The sequence below is a fragment of the Ascidiella aspersa genome, chromosome 2 (genome assembly GCF_963924565.1).
Source record: "Ascidiella aspersa chromosome 2, kaAscAspe10.2, whole genome shotgun sequence".
Classification (NCBI taxonomy): Eukaryota; Metazoa; Chordata; class Ascidiacea; order Phlebobranchia; family Ascidiidae; genus Ascidiella; species Ascidiella aspersa.
In genome coordinates this window covers 20,531,514-20,553,688 of record NC_139448.1, presented here as the reverse complement: position 1 = coordinate 20,553,688, position 22,175 = coordinate 20,531,514, and the positions used below count along the sequence as shown (strand labels likewise).

At 36.7% G+C, this 22,175-nt stretch overlaps 1 protein-coding gene across 1 annotated transcript in view; it reads right to left on the bottom strand.

The window, feature by feature from the left end:
• Window positions 1–10,956: 10,956 nt before the first annotated feature.
• The window catches only part of LOC146164277 (protein FAM151A-like), a 73,749-nt gene continuing 62,530 nt past the window's right edge, over window positions 10,957–22,175 (bottom strand). The window contains exons 9-11 of the mRNA XM_083380702.1: window positions 12,256–12,496; window positions 11,433–11,592; window positions 10,957–11,209 (exon numbers count right to left, since the gene is read on the bottom strand). Coding sequence (XP_083236828.1) covers window positions 11,053–11,209; window positions 11,433–11,592; window positions 12,256–12,496 — 558 coding nt within the window. The 3' untranslated portion in view covers window positions 10,957–11,052. The remainder of the gene's footprint in view (window positions 11,210–11,432; window positions 11,593–12,255; window positions 12,497–22,175) is intronic.

Below are 22,175 nucleotides of genomic sequence, written 5' to 3'. Positions count from 1 at the left end.
TAAACCTATAAAAGTTATATTTAGTACTCTATCATGAAGTTTTTCTCCCTTCTTAGCTTTCCAATGTTAACTATGAAGTAATTACCGTACATCATTTATTCATCACCACTGGCTTTATGTACATACATTAATTAGCTTCCAGACATAACACAGCTAAATAAATATGCTGTTGCTACCAGGCATAGTATATTTAAAATAGGTTCCTCTGGCATTATTATTTAATTATAATAATATGCTTAACCAATCCAAACCCAAACGCTGACTGGCACTGCTGTTTTGAATAAAAACCAGGGCTGCCACTCTCAAAATTAAAAAAACACTAGATTGGACCATAAAAAAACACTAGATCCGGAGAAAAACCACTAGATTGTTATCGCGACAACATATTGCCATTTTTATGTTGATTTAACATCTCCAGACGTTTAATCAATGTAAAAACAGACTATTTTTCAAGTCTATGTGCCATAATTGCGTTATTAAAGCTACTATTTGCTAATTATACACAACAAAAGCTCTGCTTTTTTTACTGTTTTTTGTTGAATATTAAGGCACCTACTTAAAAAAATGTAGCAACAGTGGTTTTGAGTTTGGCAGTATTATCCTTTTATGCTTAACAATGTCTTTGTACGGTACATTAAACGCCACTTGTGTTTGGTTGTTTTAACTTTATATAGCAAGCTTGGCATATTGCTGTATATCTATCAGTCTTGTCCGGTTTCAGTCAGGCTTTAAATTGTCATTATTCAACTAATTCACGGTAAAACATTTGGCGATAAAAACTTGTTTTTTCGTGGCGAAGTTACGTCACACTCCGACTATGATATCAATTGATCTGTAAAGTACAATAAAAGGGCCAATCGCAAAGATTGGGTTTGCCCTTTGCCCTGGGGGTGGTTCTATTCACTATAAATGAATATAACTGACCCTGGGGGTCCTAGCCAGTGATTGCCAAAAAATCCTCCCTAGTGGTCGACTTTTTGAAAAAGGAATTTTAATTTGCCAGCTAATTTATCAGCTTTACCTATATACCCTACCTAGACCTGCTCCTTCCTCTCACTCCCCTCTTCTCCCTTTAGCACCTTTGGTTGGCAAGCGGTGATTAAATAGGCCCAGACCCTACAGTGCAGCACTACAGCTGTACAAACTTATAAATATAGTCTGCTGCCCGACACTAACAGTAATCAGTATAGAAACTTGTTATTAACAAGCATCGAACCATCGACGATCACCAAACATGATCAGGCTTTTACATTTGATTTAAAAAAGGGAATTTTTCATTCACTTTACCATTTTAACAATGGAAGCCGGGAAATAACTTAAAGTTTATTACTCCATTTCAAGGTTATAAAAACCACCAGATTCTCCAAGAAAACCACTAAACCACTAGATTATTTCAAAAACCACTAGGAGTGGCAGCCCTGATAAAAACTGACTGATTTTTTTGAATAAAAAGCGCAAAATCCGTCAAAACAAATTACGTGTTGCGTGACGGATTTTATTAGTTTAAGGACTAAACCAAAGATATTTAAACCAACTAAAGTTTCACGAAACCTTTTAAAAAAGATAGGCTACTGCTGTTATTATATTGCTTCATATTGGCAATGTGTACGCCTCTTGTCAAGATTTTTTTAGGATGTTAATTTAAAATTTTAATTTTGGTTTATGAAAATCTTTACATTTTGCCTACGTTAAAAGTTTTAAATTACAAGTTTTACATTAGTTTGAAAACGAATGTTTGAAACTAGTTGTCTTGAAACGTTTATTAAAAATAGAGACGTGTACTTGGTTTCTAAACCACGTTTGTAGTTTAAATTTATACGTTTTTAAAATTTCGTTTTCAACACGCTTAAATAACGTTTTAGAAAGGCAAAGCGAAAACCCTTTTTCTCCAAACAAATACGTTTTAAAAATGGTTTAAACAAAACGTTTTTGAGACGTTGTTTTTTTAACGTTTAATCAACTTTTTTTCGATGCTATATGGAAACCTCTTTATTTAGGTTGCATTTACTCGTTTTTTACCGGTTTTATAAAAAAACGTTTTGTAGGTAAACGAATATTATACAACGTGTAGACATCTTCTTGAGACCAAGAAATATTTCAAATTTTCTGCATTTTTAAAGACGACGCAAAACGTTTTAAAGACGTCAAATTCAAACCAAAAACGTGATTTCCAGTTTCAAACCAAAATAAAACGTCTTTCTGCCAAGACGTGTTCAATGGGGTAGGGCTCGCTGGGCCGAGGAGGGCAAGAAAAATACAAAATACTTTTTAAACTTAGAAAAAAGACATTGCGAAAAGAAGGGTATTAACAGACTGTTGGTCGACAATAAAATGATAACTGACCAAAACAACATTTTGGGCGACCTAGTCGGATTTTACAAGCAACTCTATAAACAAAACGGAAATTTATTAAACAAAACCTCAATCGCTTCAAAATTAAAAACACCAGATCTCCCAAAAATTAAGGCAGAACAATCAAAAATATTAGAAGCGGAAACAACAGAAGCGGAATTCTTCACTGCTCTCTGCAACATGGGTAAAAATAAACCCCCTGGGCTAGACGGTTTTCCAGCATAGTTCTATATAAAATTTTGGGACAATATCAAATGCCTCTATTTGGCAGCTTGGCGACATACTGTAAATACGGGTAGACTGTCACCTTCGCAGTCAGAAGCAGTAGTAACTTTACTTCCAAAAGCTAATAAAGACCATCTTGAACCGGGAAATTTTAGACCAATAACGTAATTAAATGTACAAAATTGCATCAAAAGTAGTTAACACCCGAGTCCGAAGTGTATTAAACGACATTATCTCGCCTGCGCAAAATGGTTTTATTCCGAAACGATACATAGGCACTAATATTCGTCTTTTGTTCGATATTATCGACTGCGCCGACCATTACAATATACCTGGCGCGATACTGTCCTTAGATATGTTCAAGGCCTTTGACACGGTGAATTGGGACTTCATATATGCAGCCTTAGCTGCTTTCGGGTTCGGTCATGAGATTATTAAATTAATCGAATGTTTTTATCAAAATCCGTCGTGCGTAATTGTCAATAACAACTTTCTATCACAATCGTTCAACGTTGAACGTGGCGTACGCCAGGGAGATCCTCTCTCTCCAACTTTATTTGTTCTGTGCATTGAATGCCTTGCCGCTGCTTTAAGACAGGGCCTTAACAACGGCATCACGATAAATGGCAAAGAATTTAAAGTGTCCCTATTTGCTGACGACACCACAGTTTTTTAATCGGGTAGTGATCACGATTTTACAGAAGTCTTTAGGATAATCGAAGACTTCGGCGAAATGTCAGGCTGCAAAGTAAATATGTCTAAATCAAATGCGTTTTTCATCGGGACAAATCGTAAAAAACAGTCACAAACCCATGGAACAAAGGGGGCCATTAGGCACTATCAAATACTTAGGCGTTGAAATTCCCACTGGCCCGAGTAACGACGCCGATCTAATTGAAAAAACTTCACACCACTTCTGAAAAAAATTCAAATAGTATCAAATATTTGGTCCGCAAGGGGTCTCTCGCTCCTCGGAAAAACAACAGTTATTAAGAGCTTCATGATCCCAATTTTAACCTTTAAAATCAGTGTTGTCCCGGTTAGTGTACCCAAATGCTTTATCTTCCAAGTTAAACGAATCCTCTTTACATTTTTATGGGGGTCCAAATGGGAGAGGGTGAAAAGAGAGACTTTGAGTGTGAGTATTGCAAATGGGGGGACAGGCATGATCAATATAGATAATTACTTGTTAGCCTTACATACAAAATGGATCTATACACTACTCGACGAAAACGCGGAAGCGGATTGGAAACAAATCGAAGGCCCCTTTATCCAAGGCAACAGATTGGAAGCGCTTCTGAATGGGAACATAGGAACAAACAATGCAATTACAAGGCTTATACTCCCCATGCGAACATTACGTTGCGCAATAACGGCGTGCAAACAACTCCTGGAAATCATAGATACAAAGTCAAACAGCCGTCCGCTTTGGCTAAACAAAAAAGTAAAGTACCACTCAAATGTTTTTTTCATGCCATCACTTATAGATTCCAATATAATTTTTCACCAGGATTTATTTATTATAAACGGACAATACCTACAATATGACGCATTGGTAAATAAATTTAACTTTACTCCTAACAACACAGATTTGGCCAATTCATAAAATTAATATCGAGTCTCCCGGAAGACTGGGATTCGGGTAGCGCAACAACGTCCCGATCGTATAGAACCCAAACATTAAAAGTATTTATCCAGCAGTATAACTCCACCAAATCGGTTTACGAAAAAATACAAACATCAATCCTCTTTCCTCCAAAAGCTGAATTAGAATGGCACCGGACCTTAAGTTGCGGGAGTGCACGTCTGCCATGGGAAAAAAATTACCGCAACCTCTACAATTCAACAATCGAAAACAAACTAAGAAGCTTTCAGATAAAGTTTAACTTGGGCGCAATTGTTACAAATGACTCCCTTTATTCGTTTGGTAAAACCGAATCTAACCAATGTACTTTTTGCAAAAAGGCAACGGAAACCCTGTACCACTTGTTTTATTTGTGTCCTGTTACGTGTCTATACTGGGAAAACATGAGTGCGTGGTTAAGTACTAAACTACGAATATCGTGTGTTTTTTCCCGCGAGCAATTACTCTTTAGAGTGCACAAAAATGAACCGTGCAAAACATTTGTGAATTTTGTCCTTTTATGCCCGCGATATGTTATTTATCAATGTAAATATGCCGAAGCTGTCCCGACTATGTTACGCTTTCTTATGATGTTGTCTTCTGTGCGAACTTCCGAGCGATATTCGGCTTTAAAAAGAGGAAGTATGACAAAACACAAAAGTAAATGGTCGTTAGCTGCTTGAGAGCTTTACTATTTTGATTTGTTTTTCTTGTCCGTTTTTTTCGCTATTTATTTTCTTAATAAAAAAAAAAAAAAAAAAAAAATGATGTCATAAAATCTCAGCGCAAAAGCATGATTTTAGAATATTATTCACACCGGTTACCAGAGAAGAACGATCGAATTTCTGTAGTTGTTAAAATTAAGGCAAAATAATGACGCAAGTCGAAAATAAGGACATTTCTTAAAAATAAGGACATTTAGGTTGTAAGACCTGGCCCTTCAAAATAAGACCAAATCTTAGAAATAAGGACGGTATGGCAACCCTGCTTATAACTGTCATCGAATAGTTTTCTTACCCATTTCATTCCTAGCTCAAGGATGTAGGCATCCACATCGATCATGTTTGCGCCACCTTGACCAACGCCAGCGCACAATTTTGTTCGTTTTATCCTCTCGCATTTAGAGCCCCAAATAAATTAAAACAGTTTTGTTTTAAGTTTGCGCAGGAAGTTTTCTGGAAGATTGATCGGGATGACGCTCACCTTATAAATTAGTGTTTGGATAACCAAGCTTTGAAGGATACACATTCGTCCTAGAAGGGTGAGCCCTCGTGACGACCATACATTTAGTATTGTACCTATATTGCTTGAAAAAGTGCTCCAATTTGCCTGGCAAACAGAATGTACTTGCACGAATGTTAAGCTTACGTGTGCTGGTAGACGCTATATACAAGGCGGAGTGAACAAAAGAAGGGAAAAATTTAAAAGGCACTGGCCTAGAATCCTACTCAGCGTTGAGACAATTATTAAAGCAATGCACAAGTGTACAAGCTGTACTGATCTATCTGCATATGTTTCTTATTTTCCGGCATTTTTTTAACCAATTCTTGTATTGTATAATTTTGGTTCTTGAGACTCTCTTTTCAGCTGCAGATAATATTGTTTATTTCTTCCCACATTGCCATCGATTTTAAATAGTTTAATTTTCCTCAATTAGATTTAAAAGCAGGTCTAGAATCCTACCACAGCGTTGAGACAGTTATTAAGGCAACGTACACTATTTGGGTGAGGGTGGGTATTACTATTTAATAACATTGCTTAACCTACCTAAACCCACCCTAACCCAAATAATGTTTTCTGCGGTAGGATTCTAGAAGCGCCTTCATTTTCCTTACGATAAAAATAAGACTAACAACCACACTAGATATACTTTGGCAGCCTAATCAGTGCAAGATTTGCTGTTCTCCCCTCAAACACTAGCAACTACATTTCACTTCGGAAATACTAAAGGTATACTTCACACTTTGCTGTGGTAACTGTTAAAGTTAAACTTCTTGCTCAATTTAGGCCGTCAGAAAAATATACAGATTAAGCGGCGAACGGATTGAAAACCACTTCTTTTGACGGATTAAGAAACGAGAACTTGATCCAAATGGATTCGAATCCGGCCTAAACGTGCATATAAACAGGCATTATTATTGCGTGTTCATCTGGACGAGATTTAACGACATTACTGCTGACCGCTTTGCAAAACGTGGCAACCGCAAACCGTGATTTGTAAATTTCAACACATCTTCGTTGCGTTGTTATTAATTGTTATAGAATTAAAATCAGGTAAAATTTTTTTTCAGGAATTCAAAAATCGCAACCTCCTCCTGGATCCGACCCTCCCTAACAGCCCAGTGACACCGCCTTAATTACCCGTAGCATCTGTTATCTGTACAACCAGATAAATTTTATTTAATTATACTAAGCCTAACAGTGGCGTAGCCAGCCGAAAATTTTTGGGGGGGCCAAAAAGTTGGAATGTTTTGTTTAGCTTTTGCCATTGTGTTAACTGCCATAACGAACACAAGTATAACATTGTTAGCAAACCGTTTCGAGCAGCAACTGACTGAGTGTTAACGCCAATGCTTTGGAGTCGGTTAAAAATAACCCGAGTCCGACTCCGGCCAAAAAAATAAACCCGAGTCCGACTCCCGAGTCCCGAGTCCGACTCCGGTCAAATGTGCGATTTTGTCGAGCCCCGAGTCCGGCCCGGGACTCTACAGCCTGTATTTCACCAATTTACGTAACTAAAATAACGCGGATATTCAGAAAACTACTTAATGGAAAATATTCCACCATATGCTATTTCGCCTTTACAATTTTCATTTGGCGACCGCTTCAGTTTTAAAATTCGGTACTGCGCATGCGCATTTCGGACTCGGGACTCGGGTAGTTTTGTAACGTCTTTCTCGAGTCCTGAGTCCGACTCCAGCAAAAACAAACCGACTCCTCGAGTCCCGAGTCCGACTCCGCAGCCCTGGTTAACGCAATACTCAAAAAACAGCCAAAGAGTAAAAACTGTCTAAAAGTAGTAAAACTACATTATTGTATAACAAACGTTATATTAACTGCATCGTTTGGCACGTAACAATGTACGACAACTAAAGGTATGGCATGCCAGTGATCGACTGTTGTGGTACCGTATTTTTCATAAATGCTAAAAAAAACAAGTTATCAACGGTAAAATATTTATAAATTTTTTTGGGGGGGGCAATGGCCCCTCAGCAAAAATCCGGTAGCAAAAGAGCGGCGCCGGTCAGACTAGGGCAGTGGTTCTCAACCTTTTTGTACCCGTGGCCCCTTTTTGATGCCGTCAAATAGTCGCGGACCCCTTACATTTTCTGGTGTAATGTGTGCGTTTAGTTCTTTTCAATAGTTCAGTATATCTGTGTAGGGCACCGTATGTTGCGTAAAGAAACAGAAAACATCAGATTGCTTTAATATGACACGTTTATTTCAATATGATCTTTGCGAACGATAGCATAAAGTTAAACCGAAGTCTAGTGCATGTGAACTGTTGGAATGCTGCCGTTCATTTTACAATCTATTTGTGTTCAGTGGTTCTCAACCGCTGGTCCGAGTCAACTTTCCTACAGGTCCGCCAAATAAATTACAATTTTATATCTCAATTGCAAAATGCAAGATTTTGAAAGCTGCTTGTCCATTAAATTTAGAACTTCGCCAGTTCCGTATTGTGCACCATTGTGACGTAACATAGAGTTATATGACTATATTAAGCTTTATCGTACGCCACAATGCTGCAAGAGTTGTGCTAAACTATTTAAAAGTAGGCAACTCGTTTAAGTCTTAAACTTTAAGACCAGTTGTATGTGAAAAACTTTAAAAGAACCACGTTTAACACGTAAGTCGTAAGATATCAAAAAGACGGCAGCAAACAGCTCACTATTTGAAGTTTCCGTTATTTTCATTTAAGTTGCATACTTTGTCCTAATTACATTTTGAGTTGATTCTGATTATTGAAGGTCCATCGGTCCGCACAATTTGTTTTCAAATTTTTAAGCTAAAAAAAGTTGAGAACCACTGTGTTAGATCACAATCGAAGTGTTACGTCATACTCAATACGCTTTACAACATGTTATAATGTGATTTTATCACTTACCAAGAACGTGATTAAGCACATATCCCAGCTTTAATTAACAAGATGTATTTTGAAGTTTTTGCGGACCCCCTGAAATCGTTTTGTGGACCACCAGGGGTCCGTGGACCCCCGGTTGAGAACCACTGAACTAGGGTGTCCAAACGTATAGTCACCAAAACGGCCGATGCCAGACCGATGTCCCCGATCTTCCTATACCCTCTACCGACAGGTTCGGGCGTTCTTTTGCTTTAGTTATTGTTGCTTTTTAGGTCTTATTGTGTTTTCCCCAGCCGTCTCCTATTCTGCTTGAAGGACGTTATGAAAATTCGGAGAAAAAAATTAAATCGTAACAACCGTGCTAAGAAATACCAGCTTAAATATATCGGCAAGACTGAAACCGTCATAAAAAGAGCCACATCTGGCTCACGATCCATAGGTTTCCCCATCCTAAAACATAGTAAATTTCTAAACGGCACCTACCACCACCAGCGTAACACAGGATATACTTAACAGAAGCACATGTTTAGCCCTCCTAAAAGAATTGCTTATTGGCATAATCCAGAAGTTAAAATCCTATGCGTATTTCATGGACTTGGACTTCGCATTTTAGTACAGGGCCTTTGTATTCTAAAGTGTTTATAATGTTACGGACAAAATAACAATGTTTATAAAGGTTTTCTATATTTCCCATAAGTTAATTTCCTTGTGTATTTTGACGTGGCTTTGGCACAGCCAGCCGAAATTTTTTTGGGGTAGGAAAAAGTTTAAACTATTTTGTTTAGCTTTTGCCATTGTATTAACTGCCGTAACGAACACAAATACCAATGCTAACAAACCGTTTCGAGCAGCAACTCACTGAGTGTTAACGCAATACTCAAAAACCATTCAAAGAGCAAAAACTGACTAAAAGTAGTAAAGTATAGCAAACGTAATATTAACTATATCGTTTGTGATGTAACAATGCTTGACAATTGAAGGTGTGACATGCCTGTGATCGACTGTTGTGGTAATGCTCATAAATGCTACAAAAAAATTAGTAAAATACTATAAATTCTTTTTTAAGGGGGCATGGCCCCTGTGGCCACGCCTATGTTAGCATCGGCTCAGTCTAGTACTCTAGTTGTTTATAATTGTGCTAGTAGTGTTAGCTAATTGGAATTAAGTTGATTTCTAGTTACGGTAAGTGTTTTAGTTACATTTTGTTTGTTGTTATTCTTTAAATGTTTAGAGTTTTAGTCGATTAAACCAACACCGTAATGCTAAATACCTAGGTACCGTGAACTTCAGAAATCTCAACGAGTCCTCAACTGTAAACTCTTGTAAGCCTATGCGTGACTACTTGTAAATTTTTGGACGTCAGATGTAAATCAAACTTCCATTATTTAGGAACACTAAACACGGATCTGTTCATAACCTTCAGTAGAAAGAGAGTGGCCCAAATAATAGATAAAAGATTCATTCTTTTATTTCCATACGTTTCGGCAAGTGCTTATGCCATCTTCAGTGCGGTAATATAAGGCTGAGATAAAAGCGAATCATTATATAGAGTAGACCAGAGTGGTCCAAACCCAGGCCCATTTGGTTGTGGCCCACGAAGCACTGTTGAATTATTGGAATACGTACCGTTGAGGGTTTATTCAAAGAAAGCTAAACAACGAACAGTAAGCATACTGCAATTGTTTGGTTATGATTACATTTTTCCGGTTATACCATGTAAAACAGTTTCCTATCGCTCACCAAATTCGGATCCAGGGTGTGGCAAGAACGCTTAATTTTTGGTATGTGTTATAGACCGGTTTGAGAGAAGCCGCAGTGTGTCCTAGTAACTTCTAAAGTGATGTTTTGCGAACTTATAAGTTATATTTGCGTTTTAAAGTAAATGTACGATAAAATATATCGCTCTGCTCGAAAGTATTGTTTTACAGATTTTCACTGTTACTTTAGGCTAAACGCCCTGACCCTTTCCAAGATGCAATTTAAACCAAATCGAAGTGGTTAATAAAACCTTTTTGCGCAAAACGATAACGTCTTTGTAATTTAGCGATTGTGTAGTATGCAACATATCTCTCTCAAAATTTTAGTGAGATACGCACAAGGTTTACTTACGCGAACATTTTACGCTTATAAAATGCAGTCTTCTAAATAAATTTTTTTGTTAAATACGTAAATTTTTCGCGCTTCGCGCGCAGCATTTTCCCCAGTCTCATAACATTCGATTTCATTTGCGCACAACTTTGACGATAGAAGCAAGTTTCTTGAGTTTATATGTCTTTCAAAGTTTTACTTTGTGACGTCATTTTTAAACTTTTTATGCCACGGCCAAACGGAAATCGTTGATCCGCTCCTGGCACACATGTAGCCTACTTTATGTGGCCCGCAAAGAATATGCAATAAATATCGTGACCTGCGATGCAGTCAACCTTGAACCACCCTGATATAGACGATCGGGCGTTTTTTGTTTGTTTTTCCTTTAATCAACAAGAAGCGTATGTGAAGATCAAGAAAAGAACAATGCTAATTGAGGTAATTAAAATAAACTGACGCAATGCAAAACTAAGGAGACAGAGAGTCAATATTTTTATATTCAACAGTTCGAAGATATGTGAACTGGATTTCTATGGATTGAAACCACAAATTTAAGTTGCATACACGAATCTAGCATAAACAAAAGATTAGTAAAATAAATATTCTCATCGTTGCGTAACAAATATTATAAGTCTAATTGTTTCTCGTTATACTGGATTAAGTAATGCAACATCTTTTTTTAACTAGAATTGATCAACTCCCAGAGACTATCCATCATGTATTTCGGAAGATCAAAGTACACCTTATCCGCCGGAAAACTTTTGTAAATTTCGTAGAGTTCATTGGATGTCAAATTCTCTGGTGTTGGGGAGCTATGCCAAACCGTCAAAGAATACCTTTTCAGCATACAAAATGTTGTTTTAGGATATTACTTTTTGTTACAGGTTCGCTGTTCAAATAAAAGTGGATACGTTAAAATCTTCAAGGTTTGACAAATGTCACAAACTTAACGTTATACTGTCGGTGCCATATTATGTTATCACAAAGATTTTATTCCTAGGCTCTTAGTACAGTAGATTCAGTTAAAGTCATAAGCATGTGTTATTGATACAATAATACCTGTTTGATTTTGATAACAGCCATTGGAGAGCTGAAACGGAAGCCTTTGCAATTGAGGCTCTCACTGGAAAAGTTATAGCCTGGCGAAGAGGTAGACAATAATAATACATTTCCTCCACCATGGTTTGCGTATATTGCTGATTACCACCAGGTACGTAAGCTAAACCAAATATTAATTTACTTGGTTACCGTAAATAGCAAAAACAATTCGATATATATCAGAAACAATAACTATATACACCAGTAAATTTATGCGACATGCCAATATAAAACATTTATATAAAGTTCAGCTTTGATTGTATTTTAACAACGATATATTGGCCTATAAAACATCTTAAACAATAAAAAAAATAAAATGAACTCCAAATATCTCAGTAATCAGTGGCGGGTCCAGATGGTTGAGTACTTTCGAAAAATGTTCAGCTCAAAGATGTACGTATCATAGCACTTAGCGCCTTGCCAGCTTAACCTAATTTTTTCACGCGAAAGTTTGCCATCTTGGAGATATAAACATGGTATTGGCAGTATAATGGATCTATTCGAACTCTATATTTTTCCATTTTTGAGCAATATATGAAAGTTCGTATGGCCACACTACAACCCTTTTCAATATACATTAAATGAGCGATTTTATTTGGCATTTCGCGCAACCTTTAGTGAGTTCTCTTTAATTTAATTCGATGTAGTTTCAGTTGCCGATTCGGGCACATTTTTTACCGGCCACTGCAGGTTACCTATTCTATGCCGTCGTTATGTCTTGGCCCCGTATCGGAAAGAAGAATACTAGACCCACCATGGTTAGTTTATCATACATATAAGCTACCAGTAGTCCACCCTGGCGAGAGCGTTGCATGTGGAAAGTGACTTGTGACAGAAGAAAAGAAACGCGTAGCATTTACAGGAGTTTGTCCAAATGAACCGGGACCAGATAGCACATCTGCATTAAGCCATATTGGGAAGTCAAGAAAGCTCTTCATGTTATTCAAAACGATCATAGATGCAATAGCGACATCAATAGACTTAAAATCGAGCTTCACCCCCTTTGATTTGTTGCTCGTAACTACCTGCAAATAGGATATAAAATAAATAGGTAGTTTAAATAGTTTATTTTGTAAATACGTTTTTATGGTAGCGTTTTCTTCGTTTTTACTTGCTACTTTATCTTTATATAGCAATTTAGTGATATTGGCTGTGAAATGTTATTTATGTTTGCTGCAACGCAACACATTTTGCACTTTTTGAGTAACGAGCAATTTACAAAATTGGACGTCAAACTGCGACATACAAATCACTTTAGTGAGGTTCGTACGTCCAGTTAAATAGCAAAATATACTTTCGTTAAGCTGAATGTATTTTGTCGTTTCTAGGACCTAGGTTAAGTTTGCAAATACTGTAATTTCAAGAAATGTCACGGGTTTTCGTTACCGTAATTACATGTGACACGCTTAGCCAAGTGTTGTATGCTATAGTTGAGTATTAGGTTCATAGGTTGTACCATTTCAGAAACAACACACAACATTGCAATTCGGTTGCATGTTAAAACTGCCACAACTGTTCTAAATTTTTTGGATGTTTCACAGTCACGCAGATAAATGCGTTAATTTGTAACACGCCATCCATTAAATCAGTGGTCGGCAAACTGTGGGCCGTAGAGCCATTTTTAGTGGGCCGCGACCTACTTTTGAATTAATTAGTGTAATCATGTAGTTGTGGGCCGCGTGATAGCCGTACATTCATTGCACTTTATTTTAAAATTTTGCGTGGCAGAGAAATTTTAAATTAGTTTAGCTTGGAAAGGCCCACGTGCCAAATATGGTACCTGAAAACCTATAAAACTATATATTTTCCAACTTTAACTATATGAGAACGCGTATGTTCTTTGTTTTATAGTAGGCTATGTTTTACATTATGGTATGCAAGAGTTTTGGGCATCAAAGGCGCCGTGTACTACTTCAAATAAAATATTCTCTATTCGACACTGTTTTGTAGTGTTTTTACGTAGTGGGCCTTTGATAGCTATGAAAAGGGTACTTTTGGGCCGCGACAAAAAAAGTTTGCCGACCACTGCATTAAATGCTGCTTCCACACAAGTTAAAAATGTCACCCCATTTGTGGGAAAGCATTTAGTTAACCCATTTCAGGCACAATAAGCAAAAAAATAGTCAAGGGACGACCAACATATATGCTAACAATTAACGATTAAAGAAAAATGTTTTATTTCAAAAAATTGAAATGTTTACCACTTTACACACTATTTAGAACTCAAGCCAGGATACTACGCTATCCGTAACATGTTACCTTTTTAAATCATCGGCAATAACACGCGGCTCAAGCAAATTACGCAAAGTACAACATAATATGGCACAGTTTTAATGGGCCAGCTTGATGGAATCTTACATTTTGTTTAAGCTATGCTTGAGAATGATTGGGTCCGGGGAATACGAATTTGTTATGGACACAGCGCCTTTGCCAACATGTACGGCCTAAAATTGTTGCTGCTTTCACGAGGGCCGCATCCTACTTTAATCTTAGAGGGTATTTACCCGACTCATTTTTTTATGTATTCCGTCTTTCATGGTAAACATCAATAAATATAAAAGAAATAGGTTTTATTTTATTTGTACCCAATGTGTCACGTATCCTTGTAAATGAAAACATTTTCTAATTGTAACCAAATACAAGCATTATTTTTGCGCTACGTGCCTCGCCAATTATTTGAGTACAATTTGACCCAATTAAAATACCATGAAACATTTAAGTGCGCACCCGATGAAGAGTAATAAATGCTTGAAAGCCACGCGTTTTTATTTTAAAATTGTTAGTGGAAATTTATTACGGCCCGCCGAAAGCTTCCTGGGTTTGGTTTGGCCCGCGACAAGGAAAAGGTTGCCGACCCCTGACTTAGACAAATCACCCTTAAAAATATAGTGCCCTGAAAAACACCACCTGACAAAATATAAAACAACCGCAACCCCGCTAATTTAATTAGTTGCATTAAATTGTTTTGTATCAGGTCTACATTAAGTTTATTTGCAGTGTTAAATATGCGTCACGGATTGACGTTTCTAAAAAATGGCAAGCCTAGCCATAGCCTACATGTTTTGTCGCACACGACAACACTTTCATTGCACAGCAAACATACTGCTTTCTTGCCGACTTGAATGAAAAAGTACCGGTTCTTGGGCATCCAATCCTTGTTAAATTTGCAACTTACGTTTCTTGGCAAAATCCAAGGGAAAATGTTAATTGCAAATTTTTTTTTAAAAGCCTGAAACTGTAAGAACAAGGTATGGGACGATCCGGGCCATGGGATGGCATCGGCCGTTTTGGTGTCGATTTTTGGGCGTACTAGTTTGAAGGGCGCCGCTTTGGCCTCTGATTTTCTGGCCCTGTTTGGTTTTATTGGTGGGTAAGGGTTGACAATGACATTATTAGGAAAGTCAGTGATGTACTTAGGGATGGGGCTTAGGGTTAGGAAAAACGTTTTATAGGCCTGATTCTGGTCATTTAGGTCTTATTCCGACGGATTTATAACTTATTTCGATTTAGACGGCATTAGGCTACGACTATTAGGTATTAGTCCTATTTTGATCTTATTTAGAACTGGGTTTTAGTTTTATTTCCGAACTGCGTGACGTTAATGTTATTTCGATCTTACGGCTGGAGTCCTCTAATTTTAACCCGAAACAAATAACCAAAAAATATCTAACAATCACTACTATTTGACGTACGTAGTGAGAAAGCAGTGGGGGATTGCGGCAGACTGTTGCCGCGGGCCACATTATCACGTAACACCGGAAACTGTCTGCGGGCCGCTCAAAATCCCATCGCGGGCCGGAACCGTTGCCCGCCCCTGGTGTAAAGCAAGGGTCGGCAAACTACGGCCCGCCAATTTAATTGATCCGGCCCGCCGCCTCTTTGACAAACTATACACGAGTCCATTTTAAAAACTTTTTGAATATTTTAACTACGTAAGTGCGAAAATGTTATTTTAGCTACGTAAGTGCGAAAAATTTTCGCGCTTTGCGCAAATGATCTTTCTACGTCCGGTTCGTTTACGTTTTGAGGCTGTCTTTTCAACTAGATCAGCGTTTCTTTACTGTTGCGCCATGGAATGTTGCCAAGTGCGTCGCGGACAAACGGAAAACGTATTCAAAAATATTGGGCATATTAACCTTTTTCTAATTTTTATTTTCGGCAATGTAATAAAAACTTGAAATGCCGGTATAACAAAAAAAACTCGCGCTCGCTTTCGGACATAAAAGGTTAATAAACACTAAACTAGATTAACTATTAAGGTTATCGCGTTTCCTCAAAGTAGTTTTATTACAGTTTTCATTAGTATATGGATTAAAACGTCTGAACTCAAATTTTACCCAAACAAAGGCTTTTTTCGCTTTGTGCAAACACTTTACTGCCTCCTTAAATGTAATTAAACACATTTTTAGGTAAAATAAAAGATCCGAGTTCCACCTGATTAAAATTTTTTCTAACATTTTAATACCACAATTCTTAGTTAATATTTTGTGCGGCCCGCAGAGACCTTTCTGATTTTGGTTTTGGCCCGCGACTAGAAAAAGGTTGCCGACTCCTGGTTTAAGACTATTGTTACCATAAGAAAAAATAGATTGTGATGAAATTGGGTTTACGTAAACTTCAGGGACGTGCAGTCAAGAAAAGCAGGTGAGACAAAACATCTCGCAAGCAAGAGTTACACCAAAGGGTTGGCTAACACAGAATAAATCTTATTTGCTAAAGTAGTAAACATTACACGTATTTAGGTACCTTAATCTATACGAACAATATTTTTATAAAATGAACATCACAAAAAGTCGTTACAGGTCAAAGGCTAACAGACGAAAATCTTAGTATGCAGTTGAGAGTTGCCATATCGACAGTTCGTCCTATTATCAAGCGCTTAGTAAAACAAAAATGTTTCCCCATTTCTCATTGAGTAAAAAATTTCATTAAATGTTTATTTGTTATTTTTTATTATTTCATAATACAATATTGCGTTAAATAATTTCAGCTGTATGGTTCAAATGGATTTTGATTAGTTTCTTTTGATGAACAATTGTTTATGATTTTAACTGGTTTTATAGTGTGAGTAACAAGTTGAGCGGCCTGTTACTCAGCAGTAACCAACAAATTGGCCGGCGAAAGCAAATAGGTTCGTCACCACTGCTCATGGTGATTCAATCCTGCGCAAACGAACTTTTTTATTTTCTTTTTAAATATTTTCAATTCAACCATATGTAACTGAATTACTGCATGATAAGGTTTTCACGTGGCTTCAACCATGGATTATTTCATCATAACCTGGATTATTTCATCATAAGTGGTTTTATGAACGTTTTGATGGCAGCCAGCTACATAGCCATAGCCAACTACAGTAGCTGCTAAGACTGGTGCAAGCTTTTAGTCATCAAACAATAAAGCCACGCTGTTATAAAGGAAAAAATTCAGTTTCACCAATCACACTAAAATCAATCAATCATTGTTTTATAGAACTGTGTACTACATCTGGTTGTCTGTGTCTTTTTCTATTTCATGCATATCAGAAAAAGTACAATGTTTGAGGGAAAACTCAGATTTGGGTCGCGCTTAAAAAAGTGTGAGAACCACTACCCTAAGAAGCATTGATTGAAATACCTCTCCTCGCGAAAAGGGTCTTCGTGCATTGTTTAATTTAGTATCTAAGCCAGGGATGTCCAACCTTTTAGCAGAATGGCCACTTTAAAAATTTCGATGGGCCGCAAAATCTCTCAAATTAAAGGGGTGACGTCATAAGTTGCGTCATACCGTGACGTCATAAAACAACCTAACTTATAAACTCCCGTTCTTCGAGAGTGAACTTATGCGCAAATATGCGAAAATTTAAGTTTTCACGTGTTTGGGCTGACATATTTCCTTAAAACGGTCCGGAAAAACACACATTCAGAAAATCAAACATCTTAATTAGCAATGACGGGTGCACAAAGTGCTCGATGGATGTTGAAATGCGACATTAGACTCGATTATAAAAAAACACAAGATTATGCCTACATCAAATACTGCGCGATCTTCACGTTTTGATGATATTCGAAACAACTGTTTTTAATAAAGGTTACTGAAAGTGAGAATTAGTGGTGGGCCGCACGTAAATATCAGACGGGCCGCAATTCGGCCCGCGGGCCGCAGGTTGGACATCCCTGATCTAAGCTGAGAGATTTTGTAAAACTAAACTTTTAATCTAAATTTGAAGTCATAAATAAACGCAGACCTGTTCCAGATTTAAAAGGTTTGCATCAGACGACTGGACCAAAAAAAAATAACACAAAACTCTCAAAGAGCCCCCACTCAAAATTTATAAATTAAATACTCATAATAATACTCAAATAATAATTTGTTTTGTAGAATAATTATGTGCAGTACAACAACAGTGGATCACGGGCATGGCACACCTTCAATTGTCATGCACAGTTACGTCGTAAACGATGCATTACGTTTGCTGAACTTATTCATGTAGTTCGATACGGCAGTTCATACAATGGCAAAAGCTGAACAAAAAAAAGTTCAAACTTTTTGACCCCCAGAATTTTATGATGGCTACGCTACTGGTGGCTGTGGTTAAAAAAAATCGCCTTTTCTACTTTTCCTGTTTCTTGTTTTCAATTTTCTAATGAACGTGAAAGCATGCTGTTATTTTTTTATTTTTATGAGTAGGCTACGATACCGTTTTTGTGTTTGTTTTTTAAGAAAGATGACAAACGTGACTTGAAAATATTAGTGCCTCAACATCTAGAAACCTCACCGCACGTCCCTGTATATTGCAGATGATTTATTTTGAATTAGAATATGGGTTATTTTAGAATACATTTTTACAAACATGGATTTTTTGCGTCTTATAAAAGTTCTACCTAAACCAAGGGTCAAATTTTGCTTTGTATTGTATTTTAGTCCGGTTCGAGAGATTATTTTAGCATTAAGTCAAACGTTTGATATTATTCTCTTATAAAGTATTACATATACTTAATCTAAATAAACTCATTTTTTGAATGTGGTTTTCTGTCTGTTAAATATCGAAATAAAACCTCTTCAAATGTATTCAAATTGCCATTTTAGGCGCGTTTAGTCTCCCAAAATGCAATATTTAGCCATACAGCTATTGGGTTGTTTGTACGCAATATATACAACTATATGTGCGATTTCGTTGTTTGTTTTATGCTTAACGCAGTCCGCAGCCTGTATGCCGTGAGACCATCTGTGCCATGAGACCAAGGCGGTGTTCCCGCAGTTTTATAATTGTTGTGTTTTACGGTAAGTTTTAATTAAAATAAGTAGGACAAAAACATACACCAAAGCAGGGGTTTGAAACTTTGAATGTATGCAATAATTTATAAACATGATGTTTAAAACCTATTTTAACCTAGGCTACGTTCATGCCGAAAGCCATATGTCGACTCCAAGGCGATTTATAGCACGTTTAACCTTTACAAGAAATGTTTGAAATATGTATACTTGGGCGTAAACAGAAACTATTCATCTATGAACCATTGTAAAATTATTCAAGTTTTTGTCCTTTTGTTTAACCTCTTTTCGCATTGCATAAATTACACGGTCTGACATTTTTGTTTGTTTCTAGGTTTTACTAAATATTTTCTGATCTATTCTATGACTAGATAATTTTGAAAATCACATTTTTTAACTTTGCTTTTGTGGTTAAGAGAATGAATTCTTTGAATTGCGTAGTTTCTTTGATAATCTAGTAAAATCGCACTTTAAGTTTTGTTCTCGAAGGGTTGCAATTATTCTGCAAATTTATTGTGCTTTGTCTTTGGGCAAAACCGTTAGCATGTGTGAAACAACGAAAGCATGTGTGAAACAACGAAAGTATATATTGTCATGCCAGTTGGCGCAGATGGAGAGAAGCATCTTTATCGATTGTTCAGTTGAGAACAGTGAGATATAAAGTTTGCTAAAAGAAGAAAAGGCAGAAACCATCAATCATCAATGAATTTTGCAACTGCTCTGCTTGACAGATCCATCTAAACATTATTCCAAAAAATGTGTATCCAGGCATTACTTCTTGAAATAGTAAATTGCCATCCTTCTCTTGGTTGTCTGTAATTACAGCCCCTATTCAAGGACATCAGATTGTGAAGATAACTTACAGTTTAATTAGAGCAAAAAAAAACTATTTTCCCATATAGAAATAATGATTTGATTGGGTTGGGATGTTGATCTTTGTTCTTCAAAAATGTCACCCTTCTATTAACTTTAAAGTAGTGTCAGTTCTACAGGTAAATTCTCATAAAAAATACGGTTGATTGTTGATCAGTCTCCAGGCTGGATTTACTAAATTTTCACGTTACCTCTGCCTTTGGAATAGTAGGGAAAATTGCACACTACCATAAACGAATTTGGCCAAAACGAATCAAAAAAGCTATAAATGGGACCTATATTTATCCCATCAACATTTGATGCCGCTGTTGCACATAAAAAGTGATTTCTCTAACAATTTGTTAAAGAACTGGAAAAGAATTTGTATGCATTGCAAATTTATTTCTTAAGATTGTTGCAGCAAACACAAAGGGTTTTTGATGGCCCACCGTTAAAAAAACATACTGAATTGCAGGGCCGGATTAACCATTAGGCTACTAAGGCTATAGCCTTAGGCAATGTAAAAATTCGTCCCTCAATTTTTTTTAAGGTTAAATTTTTGTAGGGCTTTTGCTAACTGTAAGGCGTGAAAAATGTATTTTTAAATATACATTGTAACACACTATGAGTCTATGATACCTAATGGAACCGGGGAAAATGCTATTTGTCGAGTTTTACAAAATATTTTTGGATGATTAGGGTAGCAACCGAAAGGGCTTACTGAAAGTTACTCCTATGCTAAAAAAGCAACTGAAAGAAGAAGCATAGGCCTACCTTCCGAGTAATGTAACAGTTTTAGACGATTTTTGCACGAGACAAAATGGACCCCACTAATAAAAGATAATTTAATTGCCTTGTTGTGTGGAAATGCAGGATCAAGGATTTTTGTTAAATCAGCGCATAAAAAAAGAGATATTGTCACAAGTTGCGTCACAATGTGACGTTGTATTTCCGTCAATTGTATATATGGCGCCTCATAGGTTGCAAGTATTTTTTATAAAATTAGGCCAAAACACAAACCCAAAAAAGCATTATGCGTAAGTTGCATTGCATCAATATGTAAGTTACATGGTTAGTCAGTGTTCACTCCAAGGTGCACAACTGCGCAATTACGCAGCCACATCAGACAAATTGCGCAGTAAAATTTTCCGTTTGTGCACTTACATCATTCTCAAATTAAAACCAACATATCTTCACTTTTCTGTCACAACAGTTTAAGCATTTTCATTTTTTGTTGATGTTTGTAGCTAAAAGCAAGTAAACAAATCAAATCCGCATTGACGGTTGTGACGTAATACATGTTTTGCTGTAAATTCCTTTGTCTAATCGTTTTTTATTATCCATGTTGTTTATTTTTTATCTCACGTGGAATTAAATGTCTACCGAGGAAAACTAAGCTAAAATGAAAAAAAGAGTTTAGAAGAGTGCTGAACAGAGCAGTGGAGTTTTGGCAATAATTCGGGATCATGAAACCGAAATGCATTTTTGGGGACGTATATTTTTAACACAACCGCAATTTTCACGTGTTTTCTGTGCAGATACAGCGGTGGGGTCGGTCAATGGACCTCACAAATTGACAAAATCATCTTGATAAATACAAATGGGCAAATATTTCGCGATTCTTGATTGTGTGCTAAAGGCATCACATATCCTATATCTTGTTAAATTGGACGTTTTATCAATTTAACCCAATAATCGAATACATACTATTTCGCGATATATCCTTGAAATTTTTCGCGCGAAGCGGTTCACTCCAGCATGACGTCACAACTCGTATTTTACATAGTTGAGTTATACAATCGTCGAGATTTTTATGAAAAAAATTAACATTTTGTAAATAAAACGTTGCTTTCAATTTTTTTTGATACTTTAATAATGGACTACTTGTTTTTAATGCGTCACGAAACTTAGATTTATTACGAGTTACAATTTAATAATTATTCTCTATATTTGATGACCAACATTTTTAGGTTGAACGGAACTATTATTGTATCCGAACCGGAACGTTATAAACCGGTTTTGAAAATAAATATAGTCGAACAGGAGCTGAACCGGCACTTTTTAATTGCTCCGAACCGAAACCGGAACTGAACCAGATTCCGAAAAAATCTTTGAACCCGAACCGAACCTGAGCCGGAAAAGTCAAACAGTTCGACTCCCTGATTTAAACCCAATTCCAGTTGTACATTCAAGTTTCTTGAGAATATTTGTTTCATGACGTCACGTTTTGTGACGTCATCTCTATAGTTTTCACGAATCGCCCACATACAAAAGCATTGATCTGCAGCGGGCCCCTGCCAACCCAGCCTCAAAATATTATTGAGCAGTAGGCACAACAAAAACTAATTGCGCAGTAGAAAATTTCTTAAAGGGAACACTGTAAATAGGCCGTTCACAAACAGCCTTTTATTTCCCTTATGCCCTCAACTCCAGTATTAAAACAAATTTCCATCGATTTTTTTTACAACAGATCTTGCCATCATTGTGTGGCCTTCCTGCAAAACTGATCTAAACATAAATAATGATATATCAGGTAATTTTATTACATTTCCAAACTGTCATACTATGCATCGCATGAAAACCGATTTTTTTTAAACTAGA